Below are 17,245 nucleotides of genomic sequence, written 5' to 3' on the forward strand. Positions count from 1 at the left end.
TACGAAGCCAACGGGGTCACCTTCGTGCCAAAGGAAATGAACCCGCCCAACGCGCCGGAGCTTCGCCCAATAGAGAAATATTGGGCGATTATGAAGCAGGCCCTCCGGAAGAACCCAAAAGTTGTCTAATCGGAGGAGGACTTCAAGAGAAAATGGATTTCTGTTAAAAGAAAACTACTAATTTGATGTGACAAGCGAAAAAATCGAATTTCTTGATTTTTTCCTCAAAACCGGAGGAATGTCCACGTGGACAACAGGGGCAGGGGTATAAGGAATGTTCACGCTTGTCCACGGAGGGGGAGGGGGGTGTCTAAAATCATGCTTTTTCTGTCCACGTGGTATGTGGACAGTCCCTAATAGTAACAATTGAACATACTTATCTACTGGTGTAACAATGAGGACCTGACTTCAACGCTACTCCTGGCATATTCATCGACGACGGTCGGATTTTGAATGATGTCACATGCCGAAAATTGTCAAATCGCGAATTGAGCACTTTGAACTGTAGATAAGATTTAATTAGTGATATGAAAAACATACGGAGCCGGGGAGATGCTAAATATTTCAGCAAAAGCGTTATCCACACTTTACAACCAATTTACGGGAAATCAACGCCCTCCCCACTCACTACTCAATCCAACGTAGCAAAGTTCAAGGCCAACCAAGTGGCTATTATAATGATTGACACTGCCGGGGAGTAAACGGGGAACGCACGCCGACGCCAGGCCGACATTAGTGCCACAATCCGATGGAATTAGTCGAATTTTTCATTTAATTCACTCGGCAATCTTTACGTTTCTCTCCTGCTGGGGGATACACTGGATCGGTCCCAAGCGAGAACACATCATGTCACAGAGCCAGTGATATAATCGATACACCACGGACAACAGCGGGCCGGTTCACTTATCGTTGTTGACACCGTCGTTGATATGGATCCAGAATATTTGGTAAGTCAGCCAGACATTGTGCAATTCTTGCATTCGATTGGTAAGCACGTGAGTGAATACACGCACGCACATTCGGGACGGGAAAATTTCTCCCCCGAGTGAAAGGAATCCCCACAAGTGCTATTAGACGAAGGCATATCCTCTGTGTTCTGCGCAACGTGTGCACTGTGGAAATTTGGGCAGGAAATTACCACACCCACAAATCAAAACATTCGCGGGAAAATCTTCTGAGTGTATACACCCAATTGGATGGAAATATCCTGGTATTATAAAAGCTTGTTCCTGGTGCAATGCTACTTCAGTTCTTTATTGTAACTTCACTACTGCAGTGGTTCTTTAGAACAACACCAATGAAATGGAGGTTTCGCTAGAAGATGTGGAGTTCTGCGAGGAAACCAATTTTGTTGTTTCGCCTTGCCCCAGTCCGGAGGAAGTGGAGAAAGTGCTCAATATGAATTTCCTGACAATCAACGGTCGATTCACGCCAAGATCTGCTCGATCGTCCGCCTGTTCAACGCGTAGTGTTAGCCTGTCTACAACGCCGGTTCCACCGGGTGGCGAGGATGATGCTGATGAGGATGAAGTCGCCGGTGACATTCCACGAAGGGATTCAATCAAGGCGAAGAGTCTTGTGTTTGAAACGAGTGGACGTACAACACCGGTGTTCACCTGGAATCCACTACCGACTGGGAACAGTATTGTCTACGCGAAAAATAAGGATAACGAAGTGAAGTTTTCTAGGGTGAAGCTCACGTTGTGTGGAGGATTTTTTATGGTTTTAAAGTAAATGCCATTTTTTGTGCTGTTCACAGTTTGAGGAAGATTCCTCCGACACTGAGAGCTCTGCTGTGAGTGAGACTGAGGAAGGTGGAGAAAAAAGTGCGCCCGATTGCTACCCTAACTGTGATGTCAACGTGTGGCTGCGATCGTGTGAGCAGGAGATCATCCAACCGATTGAAGGTGAAGTAAGCGGAACGATTCCGGAGTGGTTAAACGGAAGTTTGCTACGAAATGGGCCAGGGAGTTTAAGAGTTGGCGAGATGACCTTCAACCATTTGTTCGACAGTTCAGCATTGTTGCACAGGTTGAGTACAAAAAGACAAGCCGAACATTGGAAGAAGTTAACCCCTCAACCGTTCTTTGTAGATTCAACGTTGAAAATGGTCAAGTTACGTATCAGTGTCGGTTCCTAAAATCCGATACGTACAAGAAAAATACCGCTGCCCAGCGTATCGTTGTCACCGAATTCGGCACCAGTGCCGTACCTGATCCGTGTCATACAATCTTCCACAAGTGAGTTCCTGTCTTCAGTCTACCCAACGATCATGGAATTTTCTAATGTTTATTTTTCCGTAGGATCGCATCGATTTTCCGCAAGCCGGGAGAGAATAACTCCGACAACGCCATGATCTCGATCTACCCCTTCGGCGACGAGTACTTCGCCTTCACCGAGAGTCCCATCATCCACAAGATCGACCCGGAAACACTGGATACCCAGGCGAAGATCAATGTTTCTGACTACGTAGGAATCGTCAACCATACGTCGCATCCCCATGTCATGTCCGATGGAACCGTTTACAACTTGGGCTGCTCGGTGACTCGAACTGGTCCGGCCTATACCATCATTTGTTTCCCCAATGGGGAGAATATGTTTGAAAGTGCTTCCATTGTGGCCTCGGTTCCGGCACGGTGGAAATTCCACCCAGGTTACATGCATACTTTTGGAATCACCGAAAATTTCTTCATCATCGTTGAACAGCCGTTGAGTGTGTCGGTCCCATCGATGCTGGTCAGTCAAATGAAGAATGAACCGATGGCGGCTTCATTGAAGTGGTTCGAGAATCAGCAAACCTACATCTACCTGTTAGATCGTGACTCCGGCCAGCTGAGACACACGTTCCACGCGGAATCAATCTTCTATTTACATATTATCAACCAGTATGAGAAGGATGACCACGTTGTGCTGGATATCTGTTGCTACAAGGATCCTTCCATGTTGAACTGTATGTACATCGAGACGATGCAAAATATGCAACAGAATCCGGACTACGCCAAGATGTTCCGTGGACGACCGCTGCGATTCGTGCTGCCGTTGAACTACGGGGAAGACGTGAAGAGTGTGGCCACTGGGGCGTTCTCGATGACGCGATCTTTATCGCATCTGTTTAAAAAGCTTAGCATAAGCGAGGATCAGGGTGGTCGCAAACGGTTTGGCATTGACGCAGGACAGAACAATTTGACATTGAAAAACTTGGTTAGGTTGGCGGGATCGAATGCGTGCGCATACGCGATGCCGGATTCGAGTATATTCTGCAAACCGGAGCTTCTTTGCGATTTAGGCTGTGAAACTCCAAGAATTTACTACGAGAAACATTTGGGTCGGGAGTATCAGTATTTCTACGCGATTAGTTCGGATGTCGATGCCAACAATCCGGGAACGCTGATCAAGGTGGATGTTGTCAATAGAACTAGGCTAACGTGGTGCGAGGAGAATGTTTATCCGAGTGAACCAATTTTTGTCCCCAGTCCAGATCCGCAGTCAGAAGATGACGGTGTCGTGCTGGCTGCAATGGTTTGGGGTCGAGAGGATGCTAATCGCGTTGGTTTGTTGGTGTTGGACGCGAAGACTTTCGTGGAGATCGCTAGAAGTGAATTCAACACGCCTGGGCCAGTGCCAAAATGCCTACACGGGTGGTTCCAAGCGACGAAAAAAAGTGAGTAATTGGATGATTAATTACCGGTAGCGCCATTAATGGGTGCAGGTGTGAAAACGTACGGAGAATATGAATCGATTTGCCCGTTCTGACGAGGCTTGATGTTTATATTATAGAAAGGTGGTAAATTATGCATGAAGTGAAACGCAGTATCACCGCCGTAGATTGGCACTACTGTTTGGTAGGGTTTGGTGCGAGAACTAGTCGCAAATAGATGTTGATTTTCACAGAATAAAAACTTGTTTTCTTGTCGAAAGATATCCTGCGTTTTGCACACACTTTACTCTCATTCCAGACGTGATGTTCCGTAACTCGTTGATTTTTTTGATTATTTGTAGTGCTGTAAATGGTGCTTCGATCGGTGAGTATCGATACAAGGAACAGCGGTTGTATTTTTGAAACACTTCATTCCCAATTCCAGACTATCTCAACCGACGCCAAGCTGTAATCGATGCAGAGAAGAAACAAGCAACGGGGGGACGCGTTTTTCTTACCGCCAAAGAATCAAAGGCGGACGAGATTCTTGTGGTTCTGAAAAATCAAGCCGTTGCCGATGGAATCCTCAATCCGGATTCGTACGCCCCGGGGATGCACTTTTTTGAAGCCAAACCACTAATTGATCAGAGCAAAGTATTTCGAATTTTGAAGGCCATGCCCAAAGGCTCGGTGCTCCATCTGCATACCGCAGCGGCTGTCAGTTCCGAGTGGATCATAAAAAATTTAACCTACCGGCCAGAAGCGAAAATTTGCAAGGCGGACGGGAGATTTTATCTTACTGCCAGGTAAGTTGGTTCTGGATCATGTTTAGAATTAGAACACAAACTGATGATCTTTTTTTTCAGAGCATTTAAATTGTGTTCAGAGGACTCGCTGAACAGTATTCAAGCGCTTCGGACGGAAAACGGCACGAGTGCGCTGTTCGATCGTTGGTTGGAATCACTGATCAATTTGAAATATAATAGTTTGGATACTATTCACGTGGACATCAATACCGTTTGGGTAGAGTTTGAACAAATGTTTTCCACTATCAAGGAGTTTCTTCTCTACAAGCCATTCTTCGAGGCGTTCTGCTCCCGGATGCTGCAAGAATTCTTCGAGGATAATGTTTTCTACATTGAACTGCGGACAACGTTCTCGAAGCTGTACGATTCGAGCGGGAAATCCTACGAGGACTTTGAGGTGGCCAAAATTCTAACAAACGTCGTGGATACGTTCAAGGAAGCACACCCTGAGTTCATCGGCGTAAAAGTGATTTATTCGAAGCACCGGGAGACCGGGAACGGAACTGCATATGATTTGTTGATGACTTATACAAATTTGACGTAAGTTTATTTTTCATACATCGTATCCGCGACATCGAAGATTAGATACATTTACATCTAGTTTCAGTGTGCGTGAATTCTATTTTTCTCATTCTATACGGCATCAGATATACACAATGTATATTTTGATTGTCCCTATATACGATTGTTATTTGATTCGGTATTACATACGATTTAGTATTTATAAAGTTATACGATCTTGATATTTTCTGGGTAGATCGCATGAAGGCAATTTTAAATTGCTAAAACTTGAATGAATATAGATAATTGATTTTTGAATACTTAAAACACGTAGTCTCTGTGTGGCATAGGGTCATTAGCTTTGGAAAGTGTGAAATGAGCTGATAGCGTTGCATACAGTCATACAGTTGCTCATAACAGGCGATGCTTTGGTAGACATGAAAAACCATGACTCATTTTTCGTTCATAACTTTTTCATCACTTGCAGAAAACCTGTTCCTCCATTTATTAGGCTGACCAAACGTACCGTTTTACCGACCCTTTTTGATTGTCACGTCTTTTTACCAATTTGTACCGTGTTTTGAGTATAAAGAAAAAAATATTTATTTCTTTGTCATCATTTTCAATAACACAGTGTTGCAAAAAATCAATTTTACTTCTGTCAGCAGCTCTATCTATGGTTTTTGATGGGCTTCGGCACAAATCTGGATGTCACTGAGTTTGAGCCCTCTTCACCCTAATGGAAAGCGATATATCGTTTTAGGGTTGTGTCCCATTCACCCGAATATCATTCACCCGAAACACGTTTACCAGAAGCACATTCACCCGAATGTAACAAATACCCGAATGCAATATATACCCGAATCAACATTTACTCGAATGCAACAAATACCCGAATGGACATTTACCCGAATATAACAAACACCCGAATGAAGCAAACCTGTGTTCTATCGATTGCCCGGTTTATTTGGAACATACGAGACGATCCTTTAGTCGGGTCCGACCGAGCGTGAGCGAGCGTCGGACGGCATACGTTTACCTGGTGCATTACGTTTGCCCGGTTAATTTTGAATGTCATGTATTTTGATCTCAGAATGAATTTTATTGCGAAAAAATAAATTCATAATCAAAATTGCACTTCAGTGCCATACGTACATACGTATCCAAAATTGTCAGCTTTCTTTTAACTACGTCAGTAATCGAGTAAATTCTAATTTTCCAGCATTGCGCTTTGCATTGCAGTACTACGATATCAGCGCATGGCCTGACGGTAAAGTCGCTTTAAAACCGCGTGGCACTCTACGTGTTAAATAAACGAGCTGCGTCATCCATATGAATGATTAAACTTCATAATACGTTATAAAACTGTATTATTTCACATTTCATTATTTTGAAAAGGATTTTATTCAACGCCACTATTTCTCAAATCGCACAATCCACGAAAATACTGTGTAAATGTAGCATTCGGGTAAATGTTACATTCGGATAATTGTTGCATTCGAGCAAATGTTGCATTCGGGTAATTGTCAGTTCGGATACATGTTACATTCGGGTATTTGTTACATTCGGGTGAGTGGAATTCGGGTGAATGCCTTTCGTGTATCTGTCTTTCGGGTGAGTGGGTTTCGAGTAAATGTGACACAATCCGTTTTAGATTTTTGAAAAATCTGATTTGATCTCTTTACCTCATATAAATTATAATTCTAGGGTTTGAGGGCACCTTATCTGATTGCATCCATCTAAAGTTGTAGTCGTGCCTTTCTCATATCTCGATCTAAAGTTTAAGCTGCAGGTCATCCGGAGACCTACGAGTTATCCTAATGTAACCAAACCCCTCGAAATTGAGCTAGCGTTGACAAACCATGATGTCGAATGATGGGATTTGGTTCTGGTCATAAAGTAGTCGTTTCCCTCGAAAACCTCGAAATTCGTAACATATCCGGGTTACCTCAATAAGGTATACAGGCAAACCCTTTTTTGTGCGGGGGATAGCGACCGCACAAAAAAAGTCGCATAAAAAATAACTCGTGCGAAACTTCACCAGCAGCTTTAAAAAATCGTGTTCGGTACACATGTTGAAAAAAAAAACTTTTTCCGTGCAGTAGATAGGGACCGCATAAAAAAGTTTCCCCCAAGAAAATAACTCAAATCCACGCCATTCACCGTTCGATTTCCATTTGTTTCCCTGCTTTGCGATGGGACACTTTGCCTTTTCGGTTGCGCGTGGCTGTTTTGTGCTTTTAGTTGCATGTCGAAACGTGTTGCTGTTAGAGATCATCTCATGCAAAAACTTAGAAGAACTTGGAGCATTTGATGAGAGGAGGGGAATGATTTCAGAAGTGGATAATTGAGACGCAAATATGCTTTTTTCGCACTGAAATGCATATAAACCATCGAAAAAAAAACTAAATGAACGATAACTTCGTCAATTATGCTCCTTTTCATACGCACCGCAAAAAAAACCGCACAAAAAAAATCGCACAAAAAAAATTGCACAAAAAAAATCGCACAAAAAAAACCGCACAAAAACAGGTTTTACTGTATATACAGTAGGGTGGCAGCGGAAATGGCCATGTCAAATTTGTTCACCATGTTCATTTTGTTTATTGACCCAAAAAATGAGATGTGCAAAGTTTCAGCTCATTAGGACAAGATTTAGGGGCGCTCAAAGTTTTGATATTTTAACCCTCAAAAATCTTCCAAGGGGAGAATAAAGGAAATTTGTAAGATCGAAAATTTTTATCAATGCCAAATGACTAAAAAATGCATAAAACTTCGAGTCATCTCGAAAAAAAAAATTTTGGCCGATAATCGACCTTCTGGGACTTATGTATTATGTATAGGGGAACCCGGGGCAAGAGTGCCACCTTAAGCTAATACGTGTTTTTGAATGCTCTTTTGTTATATTTTTTTCCATTTTTTTGCTAGTTTGTTTATTTATACTCCTATTTAAGTGTAGCTATGCATCAACTTGTTCAAAAGTTATGTTTACTAAAATGTTTCATTAAAAGAAATGTTTTTGAAATGTGATGTTTTTGGCTTGTATTTTTCCAGTACGGGACAAGAGTGCCAATCTTATAAAAATATAATTTTTGATGAAAAAAGCACTGTGAAATTCACGGTGGTTCCAAAGATCGCAAACTCAAGTTCTGGTGGCGTTCATGAAAACCGTCAAGCCAATCTTCTCCGGCCAATTTGGATGTTTTGTCGAAAGAGTGATCTAAATTATTTCGCTCTGCGATTTTATACCCTAGGTTCGGGATGTCGTGTGTTGTCAGCTCAGAAAATACCTTCTGCATATCCTGTTGTTTAGAAAACGCAGTTTTAAAACGGCCTAACTTCTGCACATATTTGGCCAATGTTCTTCTGGGCAAACTATATTCCTCCGCAGCTCGTCTCCATGATTTGCAGAATGTACGGCCACAACCATAGCTTCCATCTGCCACTGGTAACGAAACGAAATCCGTTCATATTTACAAACCATGACCACAACAAACACAACCACGATTACACTATTTTCGTTTGACAGATCGAATTCGAGGTTACGACTATGGTGGCATTTTTACCCCGGTAATAATGGCTCCTTTTGCCCCGGAAGTTGAGAGATAGCAAATTTATTTTTTATTGAAATAAATGCGTACGATTTAAATTAGTTCATACAGTAAGTTGAAGAAAAATGATTATTCTATTTGTTATATGGGTGGAGTCATGCAAACATATAGAAACTGAGGGTATTTCGTTAATTTGCGCCTGTGTGTTCTTATATAGATTGCAGTTGTAAGAAGCTCAGTTTTCCAATAAAAAATATTTAAGGTTCTGGTGGATAATATGTGAGATATAATAAGTATCTGTATAAAACAAAGTTCTGTAGTTAAATAATTTTAAAAGATGGAAATAGACAAAATAATCAGATGGGCACTCTTGCCCCGGGTTCCCCTATGTATTCTGTATATGTATTCTACGTAACAGAGTAGCACATTTTCTGCAATCTTGGACGAAAATTGTGTCTGATAATGTTTTTATATTATGGATAAAGATTTGGCGGGAATTCAGGTAGAAAATATAGAAAAGTTATCAAGCCAGGGGCAGGATTAACACTATCTAGCAGATTAACATCGAGCAGTTGCATAGTGTAGGGGGGCGGTCCGCCTCGATCGTTATAACTATTTTTGTTTCGAAAAAAAATCTTTGAAACTTTAGAATGAACTTCACTCGTCTTCTTTGAAATTCATTCGAGTCTATTCTGTGATTGATGTCATTATTTAGTGAACAATCTCACCATGGTAATATTCATGTAAGGAATCTTTCTTGGAGTTTTTTGGTTGGAATGGAAAAAGGTTACTGATTTGAGTAACGACACCCCTCATCAAAGGGGTATTCTAGAGAACAAACACGAATTTCGGGCTATCCATTATTTCATGACTAGTTTACTTTATCTCTACAATACAACAAGAAATAAACGGTAAAAATACTCAAAATTAAAATAGTTATGTGAAGGTGAAGTGAGGGGGCTTGAAAAAAATTGCGCCATGACGTAGATGATTCCAACCCTTCTGGTTATCTGAAACGAAAACAATCGAACATGTATGAGCCTCGGACAAGTGAAAAATCACTGGAATGATTATAACTTGGTAAACGATGGAATTTGGAAAAGTCCTTTCTGGGGTATATTCTTGAACGTCTAAACATCAGGAATATGAAGGAAAAAATCGTGTTTTTATTCAAATTTCTATACTACAACAAATTTCTATATTAAATGGAGAGTGACGGTTCAATTTTCATGAAGTGCCGTTCTCAATTTTCGACAACGCTCCAACCATGTCAGGAGGAGTTCAGGTTTTGTAGGGAAAGCAAAACAAAAAAGCCATATTCAAGGGTTTGTAAACCACTTTTCGAACTTATGGGTACAACTTGCTGGTAATTTAAAATTACTTGCGGCCAACGACCGCAAAAAAAAAGGATTGGCTTTGTTATCAATCTAAAGTAAATTGACTAACTCTGTTTACTTTGACGATGTGTTCAGACAATTTGTTGCTGTTAAGTCGAAACGTGTAATTATTTCGTGATTTTTTTCTGTTTAGTTTTTCAGCGCACTGTTTTGACGGATCACAAGTAATTCGTGCCACTTGTCAAAACTAAAGTTGCAAGCGCTCATTAACATTTCATTATTAAACTTACAAATAATTGAATTTTGTTATCAAAATCAATGCTCTGTAAAAAAAAGCTTCAGCGATGAATAACATTTTTAGTTGATAAACAAAATTGTCGTATCTGGTCACATGAGCAGACACAAATAATACGAGTGCTACCGATGCATCCCGGAAAATGTATTGTTTGGTGCGGTTTGTGGTCCGGAGGAATCATTGGCCCGTACTTCTTTAAAGATGCTGGCAATGGTGATCGCTATAGTGCGGTGGTTTTTAATTTATTTTAATGAAAAACCAAACCTAAACATATCACCCGTTTTATTAATTAGAGTTAACCTCAAATTTAGGTTTCTTGGATCAGTAAATTTAACTTTTTATTAGAGAATGAAAACAAAGGCTTGATAACAAGAATTTATTTGAGGGGTGACACACAAGACACCCACCACGGTTGTCACCCGGTCACGCTACGCCACTGACATCGAGGAATAATTTTCATTCAAATGTTAACAATTAAAAATTGCAATCTGATACAGAACAAATTGCTCCACAAATACGGATGATTGAGTTTGACTTTTATTTTTAATCATCGCAAAGTTGCCACATTTGCACAAAACGATTAAATTTGAGTCGATCGGATTTTGGAAACCAAAAGTAGATTTCGATCGAATCGCGAAACCCGATCAACATTCAAACCAATCGGATTCCGGAATATGGATACTGTACGATATTATTCCCGCAAACATGGTTCATAGCCCATGCGGAGATCTGAAGCTTTCATCGCTTTGCATAGAAGGTGGAAAATGCAAAAATCGTTTTCGTAGAGATTTAACCCCTTCCCGTATTATTTAATAAGTCGCACATCAAGAGATTTCACTAACCTGCTGGGCGTTCTAGCGCCCTGTTATTCAAGTACCCATGAGTAAGACTCGATGTTGTACGGGAAAGGGTTAACCAACGACACGATCACAAGCGTAGGCGGATATTCAATATAAAAACGAAGAAATAGTGATAATGGCGGAGAATCATTCACAAATATCAACAACGCAGACATTGACACATTTGCAATACATTAGTTTTTTCATTCAGCAACCAAAAATACACTAGAAATAATTTATTTGGCAGAGCAACGTTTGCCGGTCAGCTAGTTCTTATATAAAATGCTAAAACTTCGAGGAGAACAAAGGATACGAACTTTCAAATACGTGAATTTCGTGAATATCGGGCAGAAATTTCAACGAAGAGAGAAATTTCTTCATTACTCCAGCATGTAGAGATTGTTAAAGCTTTATTCAATTATACATATATTCCGTTGCCTAAATGATTTGCTATCGCTCACACGTTGTTATCGCGTGTTCGACATAGTATTTACTTCAATGAATACAAGAAACAACAACCGGAACGGAAATTGAACCTTTGCTCGATGAAGATAAAATGCAAAAAATCTGCGACAATCATCAGTTCGTTGCGGACATTTTTACCGCCTAGTTGGTCGGTCTAGGCGTATTGACGAAGCTCAGCAACAGTCATAGTGTTGCATCTCAACTTGCAAATCTCAACTAAGTACTAATGAAAATGACGCGTTGAGAAGACGGACGTTAGAAACGTTAAGGTGGGACCAGAATGCCGCGCTATGCGTCCCGTTGCGACAATTGTGCTTTGACACTTCATTTTAAATATGTGTGTTTCCATTTAGTCGAACACAATAATGCGTTGCGTCATTAGCATTGTTGTACTAAACGCTAACATTTGTTCTAAACTGCTTGCGCCGAATTCGCGATGACAGTGGCATGGTGTCGACGTCTGGTGACAACTTCAAATTAGGGCCATAATTTGGGTCCCAAACTCATTAGTGTAATCTCTATCAGATTAGAAGACACGAAGCCGGTTTTGAAATTCTAAAATTTGAATGAAAATTTTCATATCATGTTATTTGATTACTTGAAACACGTGTTTCATTCATTCAACCATATGGCTAAACAATTCCAACATTGTTGCTGAATTTTTTCATCATAATATAAAGTTGTCTTCATAAACAATTTTCGTATGAAACTTTTTCACCACCAGCAAACAAAAATGTTTTTCATTTAAATAGAATACTAGTTTGATATAGAAAAGCTAATTTTCATTCATAATTTTATTTTTGAAAACGTGTTCATTCCGACTGAAAATCAGCTATTATTTCACTCTCCCCTTAACTAGTAAACGAAGTTCAATGCCGCCAGCGCGGATATGTCAAAGTGTTGTTTTTAAAAACATTCAACTGATCCGTGGACACAACAAGAATAAGATTTTCATACGAACTTTATTTTGTTTTTGTTTACATGAAAAGTGGTGACGCGAATGCTAGATTGTGACTGCAAATCAACCGACTGCGTCGGGCGAATGTTTTAGTACAAAACGCAAGCAATAACTGCTGATGAGAAGCAACGCACAACGCGGCATTCTGTTTCCACCTTTAGGGTCATTGAAGAAGAAGATGGAGAGCGTCAATTGTTGTTTCTTCTTGAATCACAATTTCTCGCGTCGCTGTGCAGTCGGCTACCTTAATTTCAGCAATGTCTTCAACAATATGAGCATTGAATCTACACACGTACTCTCTAGCCGGTGTTATGTTTATACAAAAATACTAAAATCGGAATTAAAAATGGGAGATTTGGTTCCATCAGTACTCACGCTTCACGCATACAGAACACGTCCTATCAACTAAACTTGATTCACTAGAGTGTTGAAAAATTTCGATTCCCCAGCACGCAGTTCCCAAATCTCGTCGTCGGTTTCGACCTGGTTGGTCAGGAGGACATCAACTTTCCACTGAATGTATTCTTGAAGGATTTACACGAATTTCAGAAGTCTAGCCTGTACTTCTTTCACGCCGGAGAGACAAGTACCGTTTGAATACACAGTGGGTATAATGTTAGCTTAACCTCTTTACTTTATTTCAAGACGGTTACGGCAGTGACGCCGACTTGAACCTCATCGACGCGGTACTGCTGAACAGTCGCCGCATCGGACACGGATACTCACTGTACAAACATCCGGTACTTTGGCGAGCGGTTAAAAGCAAGTCTATACCGCTGGAAGTTTGTCCCATTTCCAATCAAGTGCTGCGACTGGTGAATGATCTGCGGAATCACCCGGCTGTCTTTTATGTTTCTGAGAGCGTCCCTATTGTTATTTCGTGTGATGATCCGGGATTCTGGGACAGCAAAGGGGTCAGCTATGATTTTTACTATGCGCTAATGTCGATTGCCCCCAAAACCGCGGGCATTGGTTTCCTCAAGCAAATTGTTTGGGACTCAGTGAAGTAAGTATTAAACAAATATATTTCAAATATTCATAGAAACATCTTACAGGTACAGTGCTTTAACATCGAACGAGAGAACTTCGTTCTCAAGAATATTACAAGCCAGGTGGGATGTATTCTTGGACGATTTAATATCTGGTAACCTGTCTAGCTTATAAACACTTCTCCACTAGTTTGAGCGTGTGCGCTGAATAAAGTTTCTGCAACATATCACAATTTGATCGTAACATCTTCTAAAACCGTGTGTACCTCGTTCCTACAAGCAAATGTATTGAGAATGATGAAAATAAATCTAAGTGGAATTACACTTACAAAGTAAGGATCGAATATAATTTTATCCAATTCTTTCCTACGATAGTTTCCCAACAATTCGATTCGTGCTCGACAGTTTTTCGGAGCCAGCTCAAGCAAATCTTTTACATTTCCTTCATCCATCCCGAAGACTACATCGAATCGCTCGAAATCCTCGCTCCCAATCTGACGCCCAATATGATCCGAATCTAATCCATTCTCGTGCAGAACTTCCAGACAACGTGGCTCCGGTGGGTAACCAACATTCCAACTCGCAATCGCGGCACTATCAACTTCCCAATCAAGGTTCTCCTTCGCTAGCATATCTTTCATGACAGCTTCCGCCATTGGTGAGCGGCAGGAATTTCCTAACGAAACGTAAAAAAAACTCATAACACTCCAATTACATCCAGCTGCTTGGGGTGGTAGCATAATAACAATACATAAAATAGCTTACCGATGCAAACGAAGAGAACCTTCATCCTTGCGCACAACAAAAAGCAGCTGATTGGTGCGACAATTTACACGCGAAACAAGTTTCCTGTGAAAACACGTGTGTGAGTCATTCACAGAAGAATAGATTTGCCCTATCGCTTACGAGTAAGTACTCGACATATGAATAAATTCAAAAATGTCGATTCCAGCATTAAAATTACATGTTGAAAAATAATGAACTATAAATTCAGATATTTTATTTTATATATCAGATCGTTTATGTTATAATTTCTCATAACTGATTCTCATTTCTGTGTATTGGAGCGGCTGTTCGACGCCGACGGTATCATACAGATATTTGAATCACTCTTGTATTTGAATCATTCCCATTACATCATTACACCATAACTCTTCAAGGAATCCGACAATCATTCAAGCATTCGAAATTATCTCGGATTCGAGCGCTCCTCGCATTCCGCGTTAAAATCGCTCAGATCATAGAAACAAGTACCACCTGTAAGATGGCATCGATGAAGCATATTCATCACAAGCTACGGTGCACAGCAAGCAACAATTTGCGGCAACCGATTTCGTCGAAATGAAACAATAAAGTAATCACGTTCATCAACTCGAGATATTCTTGGCTGTTGATCATCATTACATATGAGTATTGTTTACATCGCACACTGACAGGTCAAACCAAATGATGGTGTTTCGATATTAGGTTGGCTGAAGGTTGGTAAACATGGCGGACATATACTGGTAATGCCATCTGGTGTTATCCCTCATAATAATGTTTAAAAACAAACCTTCACTTAACATAAAAGATGAAATCTAATGTAGGCTGACCAAACGTACCGTACAATTTTTCGACCTTTTTTATTGTTCCGTCTTTTTATCAATCTGTACCGTATTTTGAGTATATAAAGAGAAAAAATTATGTCTTGTTGTACTACACGATTTGTTCGAAAACTCGTGCCGCAAACTATGGTTGCTTTCTACCAGAGATCGGACAGTGACCTTTCAGACATTAATCGTTGGAAGAAAAACTGTTGCTGAAGTTGTTTTCATTTTCGATCATTTTATTAGAATTCTTCAACGTGAAAGGGGAGAAGCTTTTCCGATTAGCGAGGTGCAAACTGTTTACGAGGTTGGCATCGATTACATTTTTTTTCGATTTTGCTAATTTCATGTACTCCCTCTCTTGGAAGATTTACGAGGATCAAAAAATCTAAACTTCGAGTGCTTTGAGGCACCCTTAAACCATGTCCGATTGAGCTGAAACTTTAATTTTTTAATAAAGCACACGCGAGAGCCGATTACCAAAAGCAACACTGCACGTTGACGCCAGTTCTAATCCGAAAACAATGCTCGAATTCACGGAAATTGAATGATCGATCGGAAAAAGTCAACTATAAGTCTCTAGAATTCACAAAAACTCGCACCGAAAATTTCCAAATAACTCAAATCAAGTTTTAGGGGCTTCAAAAAGACCGATGGATAATTTTGTAGAAACAGGTGAAGATTATTGATTGATGATCCATACTTACCCTCGCGAGAGCAATACGTAAGAAAATTGTTTCCTTATAGTAAAGCAGCAGTGTACTATTCATCATGAACACCTTGCGACGGTCAGTGACACATTCGATCACAGACGATTAAATATTCGCTCCCCTGGCACCATTATTGCACATTTCTTAACCATTTCAATTTACATCTAGTAACGCAAAAAACAACAAAATGTACGTGTCATACATAAATATAGGTATGAAAGCCGACCTATTTCGACTTTTTTTAAACAATTCATAACTTTTAAACTACTGAGCCGATTTAGATAATCGATTTAGATACCAATTTGAAGCCGATGAGTTGATCTTCTTTGAAAAAATATACACTTGCGCAAAAGTTGGATTCTAATCGCATGTAGTCCAGTCGCATAGGAATATTGAACGAAAACTGAGAACATGTTAACTTTGAAAAATCATAACTCAGGAACGAAAAAAACACCTCTCTTATATTCGGATATGTTATGTGAAAAAACCTCAGCTTTCAAGAAAAAATATAAAAATATGGCACCCTTGGTCCCGAAACTACGTAAGCAAAAACCACGAAAAACAAATACAGGTCGGACTCGATTATCCGGAGTACTGATTTTTTTCCACTCCGGATAATCGGATCCTCCGGATAATCGTGTCTTAAAAAAAACAAATTTTCTCTCGGTGAACGTAATATAATTAAGATTAAGCACTTATTTATTAAATGGTTTTATCTAGGTATCTAGGTTTTTATGATCCGTTTGTATGTTTATGACTTTGTAACTTTGTCTGTAGCCCCGTTCCTGTTGACCGTTTGATCTGAAATCTGGAACACATCTTTATCTCTGGTGTCATTATAAAACTGCGTATTCTATGATCTTGAAAATCCAAGATGGCCGCCACCACAAATGGCGCCACATATTATTTTTCAAAACCTCATCGATATGGGTATCAAAAGAAAGTTCTCGACTAGTAGAACATAGCAGATAATTAAAAATCCAATTCCAAGATGGCCGCAGTCCCCAAACAACTAATTACTTTTTAAATGGTTTCATTCAGCTTGACATGTTTCTTTGTATGTTTGAATGTTTGTAGGGTTGTCCCACATTAATAGAAAAATGACCTCGTTCCTGTTGACTGATTGATCTGAAATTTGGAACATACATTTAATTCAACTGTCATTATAAAACTGCGGATCCCATGAACTTGAAAAATTTAATTTGGCCGTCTTTAAAAAATGGCTGAATTATTTGACTTGGAGAACACGAAACATAATAAACAACATAAATTCAAAAAGGCCGCCACTAAATGGTCGACAATGTATTTTTTGAAATCCCCTGAATATCGGTATAACATGAAATGATTCGACTAATAGAATAAAGTACATCATGAAAATATTCCGAAGAAAATTAGGTAAGAAATAGACGTTGGATTTCCATTATCCACAGTCAGTTGTTTCATCACATACCCCACGATTTTATTTTAGTCTCATAATTGCCCTTGATTAATGGTGGAACAGATGTGATAACTACTAACTGTTACTTATTATTTCTAGCTTTTAGTACATTAAGCCGTATAACTTAAGAAGT

At 39.9% G+C, this 17,245-nt stretch overlaps 3 protein-coding genes across 5 annotated transcripts; 2 read left to right on the plus strand and 1 right to left on the minus strand.

Moving 5' to 3' along the window:
- Positions 1–758: 758 nt before the first annotated feature.
- LOC129763326 (carotenoid isomerooxygenase) lies at positions 759–3,852 on the plus strand. 2 transcript variants are annotated; one of them, XM_055762279.1, is made up of 4 exons: positions 759–947; positions 1,760–2,031; positions 2,094–2,240; positions 2,304–3,852. In XM_055762279.1, the coding sequence occupies exons 1-4, from the start codon at positions 930–932 to the stop codon at positions 3,667–3,669; spliced, it is 1,803 nt and encodes a 600-aa protein (XP_055618254.1). In that variant the 5' UTR covers positions 759–929; the 3' UTR covers positions 3,670–3,852. The 2 variants fall into 2 exon arrangements, with proteins under 2 accessions (XP_055618254.1, XP_055618253.1); XM_055762278.1 differs by lacking the exon at positions 759–947 and adding an exon at positions 1,002–1,689.
- A 42-nt stretch (positions 3,853–3,894) lies between these two features.
- On the plus strand, positions 3,895–13,899 carry LOC129763331 (adenosine deaminase 2-like). The gene is made up of 6 exons (XM_055762293.1): positions 3,895–4,022; positions 4,083–4,443; positions 4,504–4,983; positions 12,839–12,975; positions 13,035–13,395; positions 13,445–13,899. Exons 1-6 carry the CDS (start codon positions 3,962–3,964, stop codon positions 13,551–13,553), a joined length of 1,509 nt encoding a protein of 502 aa, XP_055618268.1. The 5' UTR covers positions 3,895–3,961; the 3' UTR covers positions 13,554–13,899.
- On the minus strand, positions 13,397–14,758 carry LOC129763334 (low molecular weight phosphotyrosine protein phosphatase 1-like). Of its 2 annotated transcripts, XM_055762298.1 has the most exons (4): positions 14,285–14,758; positions 14,144–14,227; positions 13,708–14,054; positions 13,397–13,651 (listed from the first exon to the last, which is right to left on the minus strand). In XM_055762298.1, exons 2-4 carry the CDS (start codon positions 14,166–14,168, stop codon positions 13,565–13,567), a joined length of 459 nt encoding a protein of 152 aa, XP_055618273.1. In that variant the 5' UTR covers positions 14,169–14,227; positions 14,285–14,758; the 3' UTR covers positions 13,397–13,564. The 2 variants fall into 2 exon arrangements, with proteins under 2 accessions (XP_055618273.1, XP_055618272.1); XM_055762297.1 differs by having other exon boundaries at positions 14,144–14,757.
- Between the last annotated feature and the right edge of the window lie 2,487 nt (positions 14,759–17,245).

Source organism: Toxorhynchites rutilus, chromosome 1 (assembly GCF_029784135.1).
Source record: "Toxorhynchites rutilus septentrionalis strain SRP chromosome 1, ASM2978413v1, whole genome shotgun sequence".
In the NCBI taxonomy this organism is placed as follows: Eukaryota; Metazoa; Arthropoda; class Insecta; order Diptera; family Culicidae; genus Toxorhynchites; species Toxorhynchites rutilus.